Source organism: Microtus pennsylvanicus, chromosome 11, assembly GCF_037038515.1.
Source record: "Microtus pennsylvanicus isolate mMicPen1 chromosome 11, mMicPen1.hap1, whole genome shotgun sequence".
Taxonomy (NCBI): domain Eukaryota; kingdom Metazoa; phylum Chordata; class Mammalia; order Rodentia; family Cricetidae; genus Microtus; species Microtus pennsylvanicus.
Genome location: NC_134589.1, coordinates 43,615,273 through 43,631,171, shown reverse-complemented (window position 1 = coordinate 43,631,171; position 15,899 = coordinate 43,615,273). Strand labels below are relative to the sequence as shown.

The 15,899-nt window shown below is 52.6% G+C and overlaps 1 protein-coding gene across 27 annotated transcripts in view; it reads left to right on the top strand.

Annotated features, from left to right (window-relative positions):
• The window catches only part of Myo18a (myosin XVIIIA), a 99,224-nt gene that overhangs the window by 35,665 nt on the left and 47,660 nt on the right, over positions 1-15,899 (top strand). For 5 of the 27 annotated variants that reach the window (XM_075991544.1, XM_075991543.1, XM_075991531.1 and 2 more), the window contains exon 3: positions 15,176-15,319. The exons of 4 other annotated variants lie outside the window; for them this stretch is intronic. In XM_075991544.1, coding sequence (XP_075847659.1) covers positions 15,176-15,319 — 144 coding nt within the window. Of the gene's footprint in view, positions 1-1,805; positions 1,886-7,444; positions 7,587-9,411; positions 9,472-11,606; positions 12,321-14,020; positions 14,099-15,175; positions 15,320-15,899 lie in introns of those variants that run through there. 18 more of the 27 variants (XM_075991540.1, XM_075991528.1, XM_075991538.1 and 15 more) reach the window with 8 other exon arrangements.

The following is a 15,899-nucleotide window of genomic DNA, read 5'->3' as shown; positions in this document are numbered from 1 at the left end:
TAAGACCCTGTTTGAAAGCCCAGAGTTTGCGCTTAGCAGAGGACCTTCTCTCTCTTTTTTTTTAAATATTTATTTATTTATTATGTATACAATGTTCTGTCTGTGTGTATGCTGGCAGGCCAGAAGAGGGCACCAGACCTCATTGCAGATGGTTGTGAGCCACCATGTGGTTGCTGGGAATTGAACTCAGGACCTTTGGAAGAGCAGGCAATGCTCTTAACCTCTGAGCCATCTCTCCAGCTCCCCAGAGGACCTTCTCTTGTTCTGCCCTGGGCACTCCTCTCCCAGGCTGGCTGTGTGCTTCTCGGGTCTTTGCAGAAGTCTTTACTGGAAGGAAGTGAGGCTACTGGATGCAGGCATGCTGTCAGGTGAGGGACAGCCTGACATAGTTCCAAACAGAAGACCCAAAAAGCAAACACACAGCTGCAAAGGGTGCCTGGCCTTCCTCATGCATGTATGCCTAGGCTTGAGCTTGGTGGCGGGCCCCGATGCGGCTGATGCCCTCTAAGAGAGCCTGTGGTGTTGGTGGGGCAGGACCAGGCTGTGTCGTCAAGCAGCAAGGCCCAGAGCCATCATAGTGGGGACAGTGTACCTTCGGTATAAGAGGGTGTGGAAATGAATTGAATATGTGAAGGAAGAGGGCGTAGATCCCCTGGAACTGGAGTTACAGGCAGTTGTGAGCTACCACGTGGGTTCTGGAAATTGAGCCTGAGTCTCAGGAAGAGCAGCAGGTGGTCCTAACCACCGAGCCACCTCTATAGCACCCGCACCCCCTTTTAGCTTCCTAGTAATCTCAGTCTATAAGGATAGTTTACTGAAAGGCTGATATACTAGACAACATTGCCCATTTTCCCCCAGTGCCAGGCATTCAACTCAGGGCCTGGCAGGTGCCCAGCAAGTGCTCTTCTGTTCAGTTACATCTTCAGTCTCCCACTGGACCTGGAGCTAACCAGTCCAGCTAGATTTGCTGGCCTGCAAGTCCTGGGGATCCTCCTGTCTTGCTCCTTCCAGCAATGGGAGTATAGGCATGCTATTGTGCTTGACAACTTTTCTCTGTGTAACAGTCCTGGTTGTTCTGGAACTAGCTCTATAGACAGTTCCAAAATAATAATAATAATAATAAAAGTTTGTTTTAGATTTACTTATTATGTACTTACTTTAGACAGGGTTTCACTGTGTAGCTCCTGGAACTCACTATGTAGACTACTAGGCTTCCCTTGAATTCACAGAGCTCCATCTTCCTCTGCCTCTAGAGTGCTGTGATCAAAGGCATGTGCCCTGACACCTAGATTATTAATTTTTCTTTTATGCGTATGAATGTTTTGTGTACATGTATGTATCATACATACATGTGTGTATGTGCATCAACACCCATGACTGAAGTGTTCTCAAGTCCACTGTGCTGTGATGGCCTTCATGCCTGCTAGTATGTGTGATTTGAGAGAGCCTGCGCGTGCTAGTCTTAGTCCTGGCCTGTGGGGCCGGGGGCTGCAGGTCTCAAATTCCTCTGCTATTTTTAGGGGCCGTATCAGCCCAGCTGTCCAGGAGCCTGAGTGTGTGTCAGAAGGAAAGTGCCACCCTTTCTGTCTTGGGTCCCTAACCCCAGGACACTGACTGTCTCATCCCATACCCTTATTTGAATAGCCCCCTTTCTCCTCCACCTAGACCCCATTGCTCTCTGGCTGTGGGCATACCTGGTACCTGCAGTCCTCCAGCCTCTGCTGTCTCCCCAGCCCTGGCAGGGTTGGGCAGCTGCAGCGGGAGGGGCCTGGAGAGGGAGGGGACCAGGGGCGGGGCTGCAGCCTGTGCTATTTTGAGCAGCTAACGGGAGCAGCAGAGAAGGAGACTCCTTGCTCTCTGGGCTGCTCCAGGCCAGGCCATGCGGGTGAGTGTCCTTCTGACCCCCAACCCCGGAAATGTCCTGGGATCCCTATAATGTTTCCTCATTTAGAAAAGGAAGATGTCTTGTTATTTCCCCAGATGTGGCAGTAGATGGCGAGGAAGGGGTGGTGCCGCCCTGGGGCTCCTCTCTCAGTTACTTGGTTGAAGGGGTAGTACACAGCTCCAGCTGCCTCAAAACCTCTTAAGAGGCAAGCCACATATCTCGCCTGACTCACGATCTGGGGAGTGTTGATGGGGAATCATCTTCTAAACCTCAGTTTCCTGGGGCTGATCCGCCACCCCGCAGACGAGGCACGCCTTGCCCACAGTAATGATTGCTATGGAGGCTTTTATTCTTATAAAGCCCGAGCCCAAGCATTCTTTGGAGACTTTGGTCCTGCTTTGGGCTGGTATTGTGACCCCCTTCTCCTCTCTTACTCTAGACAGAAAAAGGGGTTTGACAGGGGATGGTCCTTGAAGTTGGTTGGAGTCTTCTTACTATCTTCAGGAAGAACCCAGCATGGCCTCTTCTATTCCCGTACCCAGGATACTTAGAAGGGACACATGTGGCATCTCAGGGATGTCTTGCCTGTGAGCCTCTTTTTATTTTAATTTGAAGAAACCTTTTTATTTTCAGTTTTGTGTGTGTGTGTGTGTGTATGTATGTGTCTGTGTGCACGTGCGCATGCGTGCCCGGCGTGTGTTCAGAGGTCAGAGGACAACTCATGCAAGTTAGTTCTGTGCCTCCACCATGTGAATTCTGTGGACCAAACTCAGATCCTCAGGCTTGGCATCAAGCGTCTCTACCTACTGAGCCATTCTCCCTGTACATGGCTCTCTTTTAGCAGAGATTATTCCATAGAAGTAAGTTCCTTAAAAAAGCAAGTGAGGAGAGACATAGCTGCCTCCCAGGCCACCCTGCCCTCCCCTCTGTTCCCCCAGTCACTAAGGGTAAGGTTTTCAATTGAGTCAGCAGTTGGCAGAGTGTGGGCTGGCCTAGTGCGGAGGTGTAGCAGGAGTCTGAGGTGTGCCCATAACGTTTGCATCTCTCTATGCCCAAGGAATTGCCCTGTCCCAGCTCCCAAACCAGCACTGTTGTGGAGGTGTGTGTGGGCAGAGCAGGGTGGTGCCTGAGAGAGCTCTTCACTCTGTGAGCGGGCTGCTTCCTGCTCTGCTGTGGCCTACTCCCCACCCCCTCCTGATACCCAGGCCACCAGTACCTTGACTGTCACAGATTCGGGGCCATGGGAAATGGTGCTAGCAGATGGCAGAGTGCCCTGCAGAGAAGCCTTGAGTGTCCGCAGGGAGGGGAGGCCTCCAGCAGGCCTGTCTGTCTGTCAGAGGAAGCCCTGGCCCTTCTGCAACTGCAGGAAGCCATCCCAGCGCACCTGCTTCCTCCAGGCTGGTGGGCAGCGGCCCAGGGTTCTCTGCTGCTTTCTGTTCCGCCCTGCAGTGGGGGAGGGCTCTGGCTAGAGGCTGACCCTGAGGGCTAGCTCCTCTTCCTTTCTTCCTCTGGCTGACTGACAGTGTGGCCTTCAGGCCCTCCCCTGCAGAGTTCCCCTCCACTAAAGAAGCTCTTTGAAGAGAATGCTCAGGTCATGAGTGGAGAGCCAGGTCTTCAATGGAAACCACTGCTTCCTACCCAAGCTGTTGCTGCTGATGCATGATGGGGAGGTATTGGGGAAGGCTGGCCACTTTCCCTTAAAGTAAGCCCTAAAGGCTTGGTAAAGGACAGATCTGAGTGTGAGGCCCTGGGAAAGTCACATGATCCTCTGGGGCTCCTTTTGCTTATTTGTAAAACAAAACTCATGTCTGCTTCAAAGGGATGTTGTGAGCATCAAATGGGACAATGTTGGGGCAACACAGTGCTTAGCGCCAAGAAGATGCTCAGTAAAGATGTGCTGTCGGGGCTGGGTGCTTTGCTCAGTGGCAGACTGGTTGTCCAGCGTGTGTGAGGCCTGGGGCTGATTCCCCAGCACCGCAAACAGGAAGTTCCTGCTGCTGTTATTATTTCTTTCCTTCTCCTTCATTCCTTTCTCCACCCCTATTGCTTAGTTAGGTGGTGCTAACTTGAGATTGTCCAGGAGAGTCTCCTGAGAGCTGCCTTTTGTGCCTCAGAATGGGATGAAGAGAGAGGGGATGGTTCTGGGCTTCCTTGAGAAGGAAGAGCATTGCCAGTGTTGGCACAGGGGGACAGGCTGGGGACTTATCTTGGCTACTGATGTTTTGGTTCCTTCTAGACACAGTCTCTCTCTGGGAGTTACTTGATGCTCTTGGGGCTTGGGTGCCTGGCTTAGACACATAGGCCTTAACATATCTGCCCGGACTGGGCATTCTTGGCCTGAGGGGCTACCCAGTGGATAGGATTATTCTTAGGGTCTTTGAGCTCCCCTTTTCTTTCCTTCTTAATTTCTTTCTTTCTTTTTAAAGATTTATTTATTTTTATGTGTGTGTTTTGCCCACACGTATGTCTGTGTAAAGGGTCAGATCCCTGGAACTGGAGTCATAGACAGTTGTGAGCTGCCATGTGGGTGCTGGGAATTGTGGTACTATGGGAGAGTGGTAGGTGCTGGCACTGGGGAGAGTAAAACCCAGCCTCGACTCCCTGAATGACAGGCGCCTTTGGGGCTGAGGGTAGACAGACTCTCAGCAGATTTCTCCCCTTTGAAAACAAATGCCTCTAGCTTTTATCTCTTTTTCTTTTTCTTTTTTTTATTGACTATTTAGCCATCCTTACAATAAAAACAAGCAGTAAGTAACAAATGCACAGCAAAATTAAACAGCAAGTGCGTCCATTGTGTCTAATTCACGCCATTCCCAAAATTATCATGATCACTATTTGCATGCTATTTATGTTCTGGTTCCTTTTGATTGATGTCATTTTGTGTGGAATTTTCCATATGGTTTCATTGTCCACATCTTTGTCGGTTTAAATGGCAGCACAGCCATGTGTTGGGCTGAAGCCATCGTTTTCCTAACCGTCTCTGATTCTAGTCCCGTGGGTTGTTTGCAGTTTGAAGTTGTTTTGTGGAGCGCATCTATGAAAAAATGCTTGCATGAGCTTGTGGGGTCTCTGTCTCTTGAAGTCAGCTCGTTGGACATACATTCCTGCAGATGGGCTGGCTGGACCAGAAGATGGTGCATTTTCAGCCAGGCCCCGCCTTTCTCAGCTGGGTCCCAGGCATGGAGTTTGCTCTCTATTCATGGTTGCTAAGTTGGGAATTCACCTCTTCTGTTTGTGGCACACCTCTGAGAATCAGCATGGATGGACAAGCCTTATTCTCTGTGGTCTATATGCGGGAAAGAGCTTTGGGCCAAAACCCTGCCCCCACCCTTCTCCAGTATCGTCATGTGACAAACACTTGTGTCTAATGGTGTGAAGGGTAAGAGAGAGTCCTGCCTAGGAGAGAATCCTAGTCAGAGAATGACGTAGTTACCAAGACCCCTCCTGGTGGGGACCTCTCGGCAACTCTGCCCCCCTCCCCATAAAGTGGGCTGCTGCCAGGAGAGAGAGGGATGAAGTGCCTATCCTGGGCTGGCTCAGAAGAACGCTCAGCGGTGGTGGTTTCCTTTCCTTTCTTCCAAGGGAAGAGGTCAGAAATGACACAGAGAGAGAGGTGGCCAGGGCCTCAGAAGGCGATGGGGACATACTGGAGTCTCCCTTTTACAAGTTCAGAAACTCGCTTTGCAGGGCCCACGTGGTTGAAGGAGGCAGGAACTGACTCTGCCAGCCGTCCTCTGATCGCACGGGCAGTATGGTGCCGTGCGTGTGCACATTCTCACATACACACATACATAAATAAAGGTAATAAAGTTAAAAGAAACAAGGTGGAGACATGATTGAGAAAGACATTCTGATATCAACCCCTGGCCTCCATACTTTTCTGTGTGGGTGAGTGCACACACGTGAATAGATGGATAGATGAAGAGAATGATGGGTAATGAGGGAGCTGATGGTAAATACCTCGTATAGGGCCCATCTCGGTGTGGGCATTCCACATTCAGTAATCGGTGTGAGAAATGGCTGAAATTCCTGGAGCAGAAATGTGTCTGAGCAAGAGTCCTTCGCTCCAGGAACCCTTTCTCCACAGTAAGTACCTAGTTCTAGGAGAAATACGTTTTTGTATCTGGGGTGACTGTTACAGAGGCAATGCCACCAGCTCTGTTCGCTGTTGGGTGAAGATAGCATGCTCCTGGGCCCAAGCCGTGGTAAGGAAAAGAGGAGAGATTTGGATGGTTCTTTCCCAAGGCATGGAAGCGACAATGTCCTTTGGGGATCCCCACCTGCTGTCAGCGTGAGGCTCCCTGGAGCAGCTGGAGCAGAGGGAGGAGCCAGATGTCTTTCTGGGTCAGATGGGACCTCCCTAAACAATAGGAAAACTTGGACATGAGTTCAAAGAGCAAATGAGTTAATTAAATAAATTTAAATGGCAGCATATTAGCTAGACAGTAAGACAGAAGTCACCAGAACCAGTTAAAAATGGTGGAGAGGGCTGGGCGGTGGTGGTGCACACCTTTAGTCCTAGCACTAAAGAGAGAAGAGGCGGGCAGATCTGTGAGTTCCAGGCTAGCCTGATCTATATAGTGAGTTTCAGGACAGCCCTGGCTACACAGAGAAACCCTCTCTTAAAAAACAAAACAAAACAAAAAATTTAAGGACTAGGGCATAGCTCCTAGGTGGAGCCCTTGCTTAGTACGTGTGAGGCCCTAGCTTTCATCCTTAGCATTTCCAAACAAAACCAATTTCTAACTATTTATTCATCACAGTCAATTATAGGAACAAGCAAGATCTCCATTTCCATTGACTCGAAGTGATTCTTTGGTGACACATCTCCTGGGCAAGGGCACACTCTGGCTTCGAGGGTCAGGAGGACCAGCAAATGGGAGAGTTTTGCCACCCTATACACCTCTCGTTCCTGGAAGGTTTCTGCCTCCTGGAGAATCAAGGGCTTGGGCGGCTCTCCACCCGCCAACCCCTACAGTGCTGGATCTGGAAATGACTTTATCCGCTGTTTAGACCAGTCTGGCCCCTGCTTCTCCAGCAGGCCCAGCGAGGTGAAGCAGCTTTATTTGAGGATGCATAGCTCCCCAGTCTAGACGTTCTCGCCCTGTACCCCGTCTAGACGTTCTCTGCCCTGTACCCCATCTAGACGTTCTCGCTCTGTACCCCGTCTAGACGTTCTCTGCCCTGTACCCCGTCTAGACGTTCTCTGCCCTGTACCCCGTATAGACGTTCTCGCCCTGTACCCCGTCTAGACGTTCTCTACCCTGTACCCCGTCTAGACGTTCTCGCTCTGTACCCCGTCTAGACGTTCTCTGCCCTGTACCCCGTCTAGACGTTCTCTGCCCTGTACCCCGTCTAGATGTTCTCGCCCTGTACCCCGTCTAGACGTTCTCGCCCTGTACCCCGTCTAGACGTTCTCTGTCCTGTACCCCATCTAGACGTTCTCGCTCTGTACCCACCTTGCTTTTCTTTTTTTCCAGCAGGTCATTCCTCACGCTGAAGTGTGTGACCTGGGTTTGTGATCTTCCTTCCATCTTCCTTTCCTCTTGTCACATACAGCATTTGTCCCAGCGGGTCCTGACCCTTAGGAAGACTCGGAGTCCCTGAGAGACCCTGCCCCTATTTCTTCTCTGACTCAGGGTGCAGGCTGCCTTCAGCACTATGGCCTTTTCATCGCGATTTGCCTTTTGGGAGCAAAAGGGAAGTTGAATTTCAAAATCTTGGTTCTCTAATGTGCTTGGCATGGTGAAGCTAGCAATGGATTGGAGCATGTGTGTGCATTTGGGGGCACAGCGGCTTTTGGGAGCCCTTTTCTGTCTGGATGAGCCCCTGTGCTGAGTCACTTTCCTCCCTGAGCTCCACCTCTGTAAGCTGAGCTGCCTTTTGTGCCACCGCTCCACACCCTACTACAGCCACACCAGACTCAGCCCTGGGACTGTGGGGTTCTGGGAAAGGCTCGGCCTTGATGCCTTGGGAACTCAGATTCCCTGAGTCTGGGGGCTGAGGTGAGCAGAAGAAGAAAGGAGCTGAGAGTGGGGGCACCAGGCCAATTGGCATCTGGGTCCAGAGAGTAGTTCAAGCTGTCGCAGCCTTGGGCATGCCTTTGTGCATATGCACAGTCTCTGGCTGGACAATGACCTACAGCAGCCAGAACCTTGGGGGAGGGGGGGCGTGAGTCAGCCTGAGGCTAAATCTAGAGCTGAGCTCAGACCTGAGCCCAGTGTCCCAGACACTTTGGTGGGCAACCAAGGTTCCCAATCCCTCCCCTTGGATAACCGTTTGGGACCCCAAACACAAGCTACTGGAGAAAGGACAGGTTTGGAGCTGGTGAGGGTTTCAGAGTGAACTTAGAATCTGGGTCATATCTGAAACCAAGCTAACAGCACTGTGCCCACTAATGGAAGTGTCTGTGTGGTTTGGGAATACTTGCTATCCTCTAACCTGTGTGCCTGGGGGCTAATGCATGGTGTGATTTCTGTGGGGAGGGGTGAGGAGGGCAGCAGGTGCAGACCTAGACACCCTGCAAATATCCTTTTTACCCAGCCCTTCCCTTCCCCTTCTCTGCACACACCCCAGTTTCTGAAGCAGAAAGGTTTTTTTTCCTGAGTTTTTGCCAGCCTCCCACTGTCCATGTCAGGGAGAGCTAACTGAACTCTGGACCCATTGAATATGCTTCATGGACAAGATGCAGCTTCAGTACCGCAGTGACCATCATGCTGGACAGTGTCCAGGCACTGCTAATTGGAGCTCAAAATTGACCATGGACCCTGGTTGAAAATGGACAGCCTCACTTTGCTATTGGATAATTGATTCTGGATGTTGCTAAGGTCGCCTGTCTCCCCTACTGTGCAGGGAAAGCAAGGCAGGCTGGGGGTGCTGCAGGCTTAGGGACAGAGCTGCCTGGGGAAAGAAGGACCACTAAATTTCCTGGGCCTGCCTGGGCGTTAGGAGGGAGAGATGCTGAGAGTATCTAGAAGGGCAGGCTCTTCTGACAGTGGGGCCCGCACCTTGGAGTCCATTCTCAGCCAGTCTCTGAACAGGAGGAACCTTCAAAGCATCTACATAGCGACATCCTCAGTCTTTCCCCAGGCAGCTCTGCTGTTTCCTCTGACTGCACCTCCTGTCTGACTCAGGCTACCCGCTCCTGCTGTAGCACAAACCCTGACCCTAGGCAGGCATGTCTCTTTCCTCCATACCTCACCTGATCTTGGGGTTCCTTCCTCCATCTGCATGGCTGGCAATTTTGTGACCCCAAGCCATGATATGGATTTCTAACAGCCCCAGTGGGCTGGCCACTGAGCCCCCAGCATCCTTAGCTTTTACTTCCACGAAGACTCTTAGTTCTTAAAACACTGTCTCTGCGCGGTTTCAGTCATAAGTAAAAGCTATGCCTTCCTCAGACCCCCCAGCCCCGGCACTGCTCTGCTTCTCAGGGAGAGAAAGACCCCTCCATCTTTTCATCCTAGACTTGAGTAGCAGGTCTCCCAACTTGGACCTGCCAGTGACTTCTCTGTCTGCTCCCTTAGGTTAAGGAGGAGGACAAATCTCTGGCAAAACCTGGCCCTCCTGGCAAAGAGGAAGGGGCCGTAAGTGCTTCCCTGAGATGTGTGTGTGTGTGCATGTCACGTATACATGAGTATGGGTGTGTGCACATGTCTCTGATGGGTTGGCTTCATCCCTTCCAGTGTTGCTGATGTGGCTAGAGGGAATTATCAGTAATGGGGTACAAAGTGCACTGTGTGTTGTGTGACTCTACTCCGGGTGTATGGAGTAGGGGGTAAGCCACGGTGCTTCGGAGCCCACCCTCTGGGCAGTCAGGGTTAGGTGGGTAAACTCTCAGGTCAGTGAGCACTGACAAAATGAGAGCTCAGCTGTTGGGACTCTCAACCTGCACAGGGTGGCCCGAGACAAGGGCATGGAGGGATTCTCTGCAGCTGCCACTGCCGCTGCCGCTTCCACTCTACCCCACCCCTCAGCTCTCTCGAGCACATCCCGGAGGCTGCCCACAGCTGCCCAATGTCTCCATCCCCCTACCACCTTGAGACAGAGGCCTTGAAGAAAGCTGGACCCGTACAGGGTGAGGGGAACACATCTTCTGAGCAGTAGTCCAGATGTGTCCAAGAGAGGATGCAGTTGTTGCCAGGGTGGGCAAACTGGCGCACGAATGCTTCCTCACCCCAAATGATAGCTGTTCTGGCTGCCCCTACTTCCTGGGATGATTTGATTAGCCAGGCGTGTGGCTTCCTTTGGCCCTGTAAACTGTCCACAGGGCCAAGGCTAACCTGTGGTTTGAGATATGTGAGGAAGGCTCTTCTTTTCTTTTTCAAAAATAGCACGTAAAGTACTTAGGGGAGCGTCTAGCAGGCAAAATACTATGTGTGTGTTAGCAATTACGGTCATGACGTCATCTTCACTGAGGGGAGAGGAGGGAAGCCAAGAGTCAGAAGGGAGAAAAGACCTGGCAGTTGGTGCCATGGCTAGCTCCACAGTACCCTGACATGCCCCTGAATACTCTTGGCCTACAAAGCTTTAGAAGAGCCACACTCCAGCCCCCCTCCTTCACCGCTGCAGCAGAACCTCCCTAGAGCAGAGGCCTGAGCTAAGGCCTCTGACTCAGCTGTGCTAGGTGGTGAGATGCCCTCGGCATGTGGTCGGTCTGTCATCTGTGAGCCTGTAGCCAGGCATGGCAGCTAGATCATCACAGTGGTGTGATCTCAAATCATAGCCGCTGGGAGACTGAGACCTGAGCTCCGGCTCGGTGAGTAGCACGTCACTGGTCGGCCCTGAAGTGACCTGAATCCTCCCCAGGCAGTGTGGCTAGCTTTGCAAGAAACTCTGCCCTGCCATTAGCCACCATGGCCTTCCCAGTGGCCACCTCAGCCAGTTCCTGGCAGAGTGTCAGGGAGGGGGTGGAAACCCCACATGGAGAGTGCCAACGTATACCAGGCAACTCCTGGGTGCCCAGAGTCTGGGTAGCGCCCAGCTACTCAGCTACCCAGCAGAGCCAGGACCCTGCTCTCCAGGGAGTACAGCTGTGGCTACTGGGGTACTTAACCCTTTGTGGGCCGGAGTTGCCTCCCCTTCCCCCCATCATTTCCACATATGCCCTCTGGGAAGTAGGACTACACCCGTGGGAAGTTTGCAGGAGGGAACAACACCAGCACTGGGGTCTCTGCAGTGGGTAAAGGTGACCGTGACTGTGGCCACGGAGCAGAGGACCTGGGTTGAGGGAGAAGCGTGGCTCAAGAGGAGTATCTTGTCAGTTTCTTTCCTCAGGCTGGTCAGGCTGTGTTCTGACTGTCTAGAGAACTGAGTGATGAAGAAATAGGGATGCCACCGCAGGAAACTGGTGGAGACAGGCCTGAGACTTTGACCTCCTCACCTTCCAGCCCTGCTGAGTGTCAGCTGTGACCCTGACATAAAGACTTAATTCTAGGGTGCTGCTGGGCTCTGGGGCCTTTTGTGTTGGTATCTCCAGTTCCCTCCACACCTTCTGGGGGTGGGCAGTGGGATGATTTTCGATGTACTCGTTCTGTCTGCATGTCTAGACTCTAGAAGGTGGAGAGATGGGGGAGGGGAGCTTTTGGATCTGTGTGTTGTTCCGTGCGTGAATGGAAGCTCTGTCTTGGGGCCTGAGGCTGCACCCCTTGTGTCCTGTATGCATGAGCTGGGTAGGGATGCGGGTTGCTATTCATGTCTACTTGTGTTTATGTGACTCTAGCTAGAGAACAGCAATAAGGACAGCAGTGGTCCACCTAGAAGTCCCCAGCCTGCCACCAGCCCGCCACCCTCAGAGACTTCCCAGAGAGCAAAGAGCCCGGAAGCCACGCTCACTATGAATGGCCTGGGGGCTGCCTCAGCCGAAGGCCCAAGTGAAGAGGCCCAAGGTCTGTCCCGGAACCGGGTGGCCAATGCAGTGAGGAAGGTGGTGGGCAAGGTGCTGCCTGGTGAGGAGCCTGGCAATGCCAAGGAGCCTCCAGGCCGAGGAGCCAAGTCCCCTGAGCACCCACCACGAGGCAAGAAGGGAGAAAAGGCAGCCTCTAGCCCCAAGCCCCCGCCACCACCACCGCCTCCTCCTCCTGCTCCACCAAAGCCTGAAACAAAGAAAGAGGCTGTCAAGGACGAGCTGTCCGTGGGCCTGCGCAGTCTGATGTCTCGGGGCCGAGGCAAGGACCATAAGTCCCGCAGCAAGCAGCCTCCTGGGAGAGGAGAGAAGGCCCCCAGCCAGGAGCCAGGCTCCTCTGGAAAGCCAGGCTCCCCAGATGTGCTGGATGCTCCAAAGAAAGCAGGATCCCCAGCCAAGCCTGAAACCCCAAATAAGCAGTCCTCCCCAGCCCCAGCACAAGGGCTGTCTGACCCAAATTCTGCTGACCTGAAGTCGAACCACTCTGGAGAGCAGCAGGCCAACTTGCCAGACTCCGGTGTGCGGCAGGAGGTACCCGAGTGTGCCACTAACCTCCCATGTCCCTCACCACCCTTGCTTGAAGGCTAAGCACCCTCATGGTGGCTTCCTCCAGCCTGAAGGAGCCTCACGTGATCCAGGCCGGCCCAGGGTTATGTGCTGACCCAGGGGTTGCATGATTTTCATTAACCCTGTGCTAGAATGGGCTCTGGCCTGGGCTCTGGCCTGGGCTGACGAGAACCGCTAACCAGCATGCTGCAGGCCTCCCCATGAGACTGGAGACCTGGTCTCTAACTATACAAGGCCAGCTTGAGGCACCACATCTAAAGCTAAAGATGAGAACTTGGGCAGATGAGTGCAGGGTGGAAGCAGTGTTCTTAAGTCAGGTGGCCCAGGCTCACACCCGCAGCCACACTCGTGGGAGACTTCAGCCAGGTCCACCGCTAGGAGCCTCTCTGTCAAGTGGGGAGTTATAATGTGGGCCCTTAGTCCTTCTGTGAAGCCTTAAGTACTGGGAATTAGTTACTTTTATATTTTGGAATGTCTTACGGTATACATATTTTCCAAAGCAAACCCATGAGTATTCTTGCGGTAGGAGGCTAAAAGATCAACAGGTTTTGCCACCAAAATAATTAAGAGAAAAACCTTTTGTTTGGGGGCCTCTTTGGATTTTTGAATTACAAACAAGTGTGATACTTGCTTTGGAGGGTGGCTGTCTGATTAAATATGTTATAGGTTATATGCCAAACCTGCTCCCTGGCACCAGGTACCCACAAATGGTAGGGCTGACAGTGAGACCGATGATGCTTCTTAATGCCATCACTGCCTTCTTCAGATCTGGCCACGGGACTCTTGGGAAGCCCCGTGCCTAGGTGGCAGGTAGGCAGAGTGAACCCCTTTGTGTCTGCACTACCCCATCGTCACCAGCCTTAGCTGGGCTTGCACTAGAAACCGTTCTTTTCAAGCTCCTTGGCCTTGCGGGTCCTGCTGAGGTCTCACAGGACATGTTGAGAGAAAGACATGAGCTTTCTCGGGTTTCTAGTAGCTTGAAGGAGAGGGATGAAGTTGATGCCAGGGCACAGCCTCAGGGACCTTGAGGCACTCACTGACTGTTTCCCCTGGGAGCCATCTTTCCTGGAAGTGGCCTTGTCCCCTTTCCTTCTGGGTATTGCCAAATGTAGAGGAAAGCCAAGCTGCCACACCTCCCCATCCTCCTGGCCTGCTCTATTGGGGCAGAGTGTTCCTGGCCCCTAGGAAACAGTTGGCAGGGACTTTCTGCTCTGATGGTTGGGGTAGGAGCTGAACTCCAGTCTCTCAGGGAACCTCTAAGTAGCCAAGGACTGTCATGTGCCTGTCTGGGGCTGTCGCCTGCTCCCTCTGGCTCTCTACACCTTCTGTATGCACGAGGGTGGAGTTGGAAGCTGAGGCTATCCTGGCCTAGAGTTCATCTCTTGCACATCCTGGGACAAGAGTGAAAAAGGGGGAGGGGTAACAGGGTCATTTAGAGCTCACAGTGGTTAGGGAAGTAGAAAGAAGTCACCCCAGCCTTCACAGGCATCTGCCTCTTCCTTTTCTGTTTCATAGAGTTTTAAAACACAAGTTAGCATTTGGCTTGTCTCCTGGACGCTGCTCCACTTCTGCATTGGGTCTCAGTGGCTCCGCAGGCTGAGAGCTTGGTGTGTGGTGCCTCCTGCTGTCTCCTGAGCCAGAACTAATAGTGGTTTAACCTTTAGACAGGAGCTGACCCTGAGGTCCGGCTGAGTCCCGCAGAGGAGGCACACCAGCGACTTGAGAGGATCTTCACAGCTTCTGTAATGCCACCTCTCTTGTGTGGGGGTTCCCAGTCCCTGGACTCTGTGTGTGTGTGTGTGTGTGTGTGTGTGTGTGTGTGTGTGTGTGTGTGTGTGAAGGAAGACACAGAGAGAGAGGATAGGGGGGAACCCTCACAATGGCTCTGGAAAGCCATTAATACTCTGTGGAGTATTAATACTCCAGACAGCCCAGGGCCATGACCACGGAGGGGCCCTTCATAGCTGGAGATCTAGTTCCCTTCTCTAGCCCTGGTCTCCTGCCTTGAGGACACTCATCGGTGTTAGGGCCTGGTGTGTGGCAAGGCAGGAGTCAGTATTTCCCATTTTGGTGTCCAGTGTCTAGACCCATGTGGAGACATTAACCCTTCTCATTTCTAACTGGCAACATTCAAAGCTCACCTGGCTCCCATTTCTTCCAGAAAGGCTGTTGAGGGTTTTAAGTGACCAGGCTGTAATGTAGAGGTGAAGGCTGGCTCAGGGACTGGGCAGTTGACAGGCAGCCCTATGGTTGGAGCTGGTGGAATGATGCCTCTGTTTGCCACGGGGCATGAAGAAGGCATCTTAGATTTAGGCTGTAGGTGCCCTTGTGCTAGCCCGTAGCATGGGGAGTGGTACTCGCTGGGCATGTGTTTAGAGAGGAGGAACCGCATTCTCTTGGTGTTCGATAGCCGCAGGGAGGCCGATGTCCTGGGATAAAAGCAGGAGGATTCCAGGGGGCCCAGGCTTTGGGTGTTGTGAGGTGGCCTGGTCTGCCAGGAGCATGGAGGAGGGAGATTAACTCTGGATGGACTGCACAGCCAGTCCAGGAGAGACTAGCTAAAGGCTGAGTGACAGCTACCACAAGGAGTGACCCCCCAAGAGCCTTGCCTCTGAAAGGTCTGATGATAACAAAAACCCCCAACCACCGCCTCTGGTCTGGCTTCTCTTGCCTGGCCAGCACCCTAATCCCAGGCAAGGGCTCTTGACCTCCATGCTGTATCTTGAACAGGGTGCTGGCTCACTGGTCCAGGGGTGTCTCTCGGATGGGGACCTGTCTTCACCTTTCTCTCTCTTTCTCTCTTTGCTTGCTGCTGGTAGCTGGACCCTGAGGCCGCCTCTCCTGCCCACAGCCAGGTAGGGTGCGCCTGCCCCACCCAGGAGCCCTCTGCTTTCTCCAGCGACAACCCACCACCCCCACCTTACACCTGGGCTGGCGTCTGTGCTCGGGCTTCCTGCTGGAGTGTAAGGCCTCTTTCCCTCCAGGTTCCCACTCTGTAGTAGGGGACCCAGGGGAGCTGAGATGGTGCAGCTGTGGCCCTTGGGGAGCATCATGGCCCCAGCTTTGCCACATGTGATTCTCAGCCACTGAAGCCCAGATCGCTCAGAAGCCCAAAAGACCCTCAGCCCCAGCCTGAAGATGAGATAGCTGGTTTCTGTCTCCACCTCATGGTCATTGTGAGAAACATGTTCTCAGATGATCCCTAAAGAGGCTAGTGACAGGCCATGACCCTTTGATGTCACTCTAACATTTAGCCATAGAACATGTCACTGGAGACAAAAGTTTCAGCTGGTTCATGTAATGTGTAAAAAGCAAGACCCTGGTGATTTTTTTTTTGAGACAGAGAGTCTCTCTATGTAGTCCTGGCTGTTCTAGAACTACCTATGTAGATCAGGCTGGCCTTGAACTCAGAGATCGGCCTGCCTCTGCCTCCTGAGTACTGGGATCAAGGGCATGTGCCAATACTACCAAATCAGTCCTTCAAATATTAAAAGATAAAAACCAAGTATCTAAAATTTTTTTCACTTTGACAGATGAAAACAT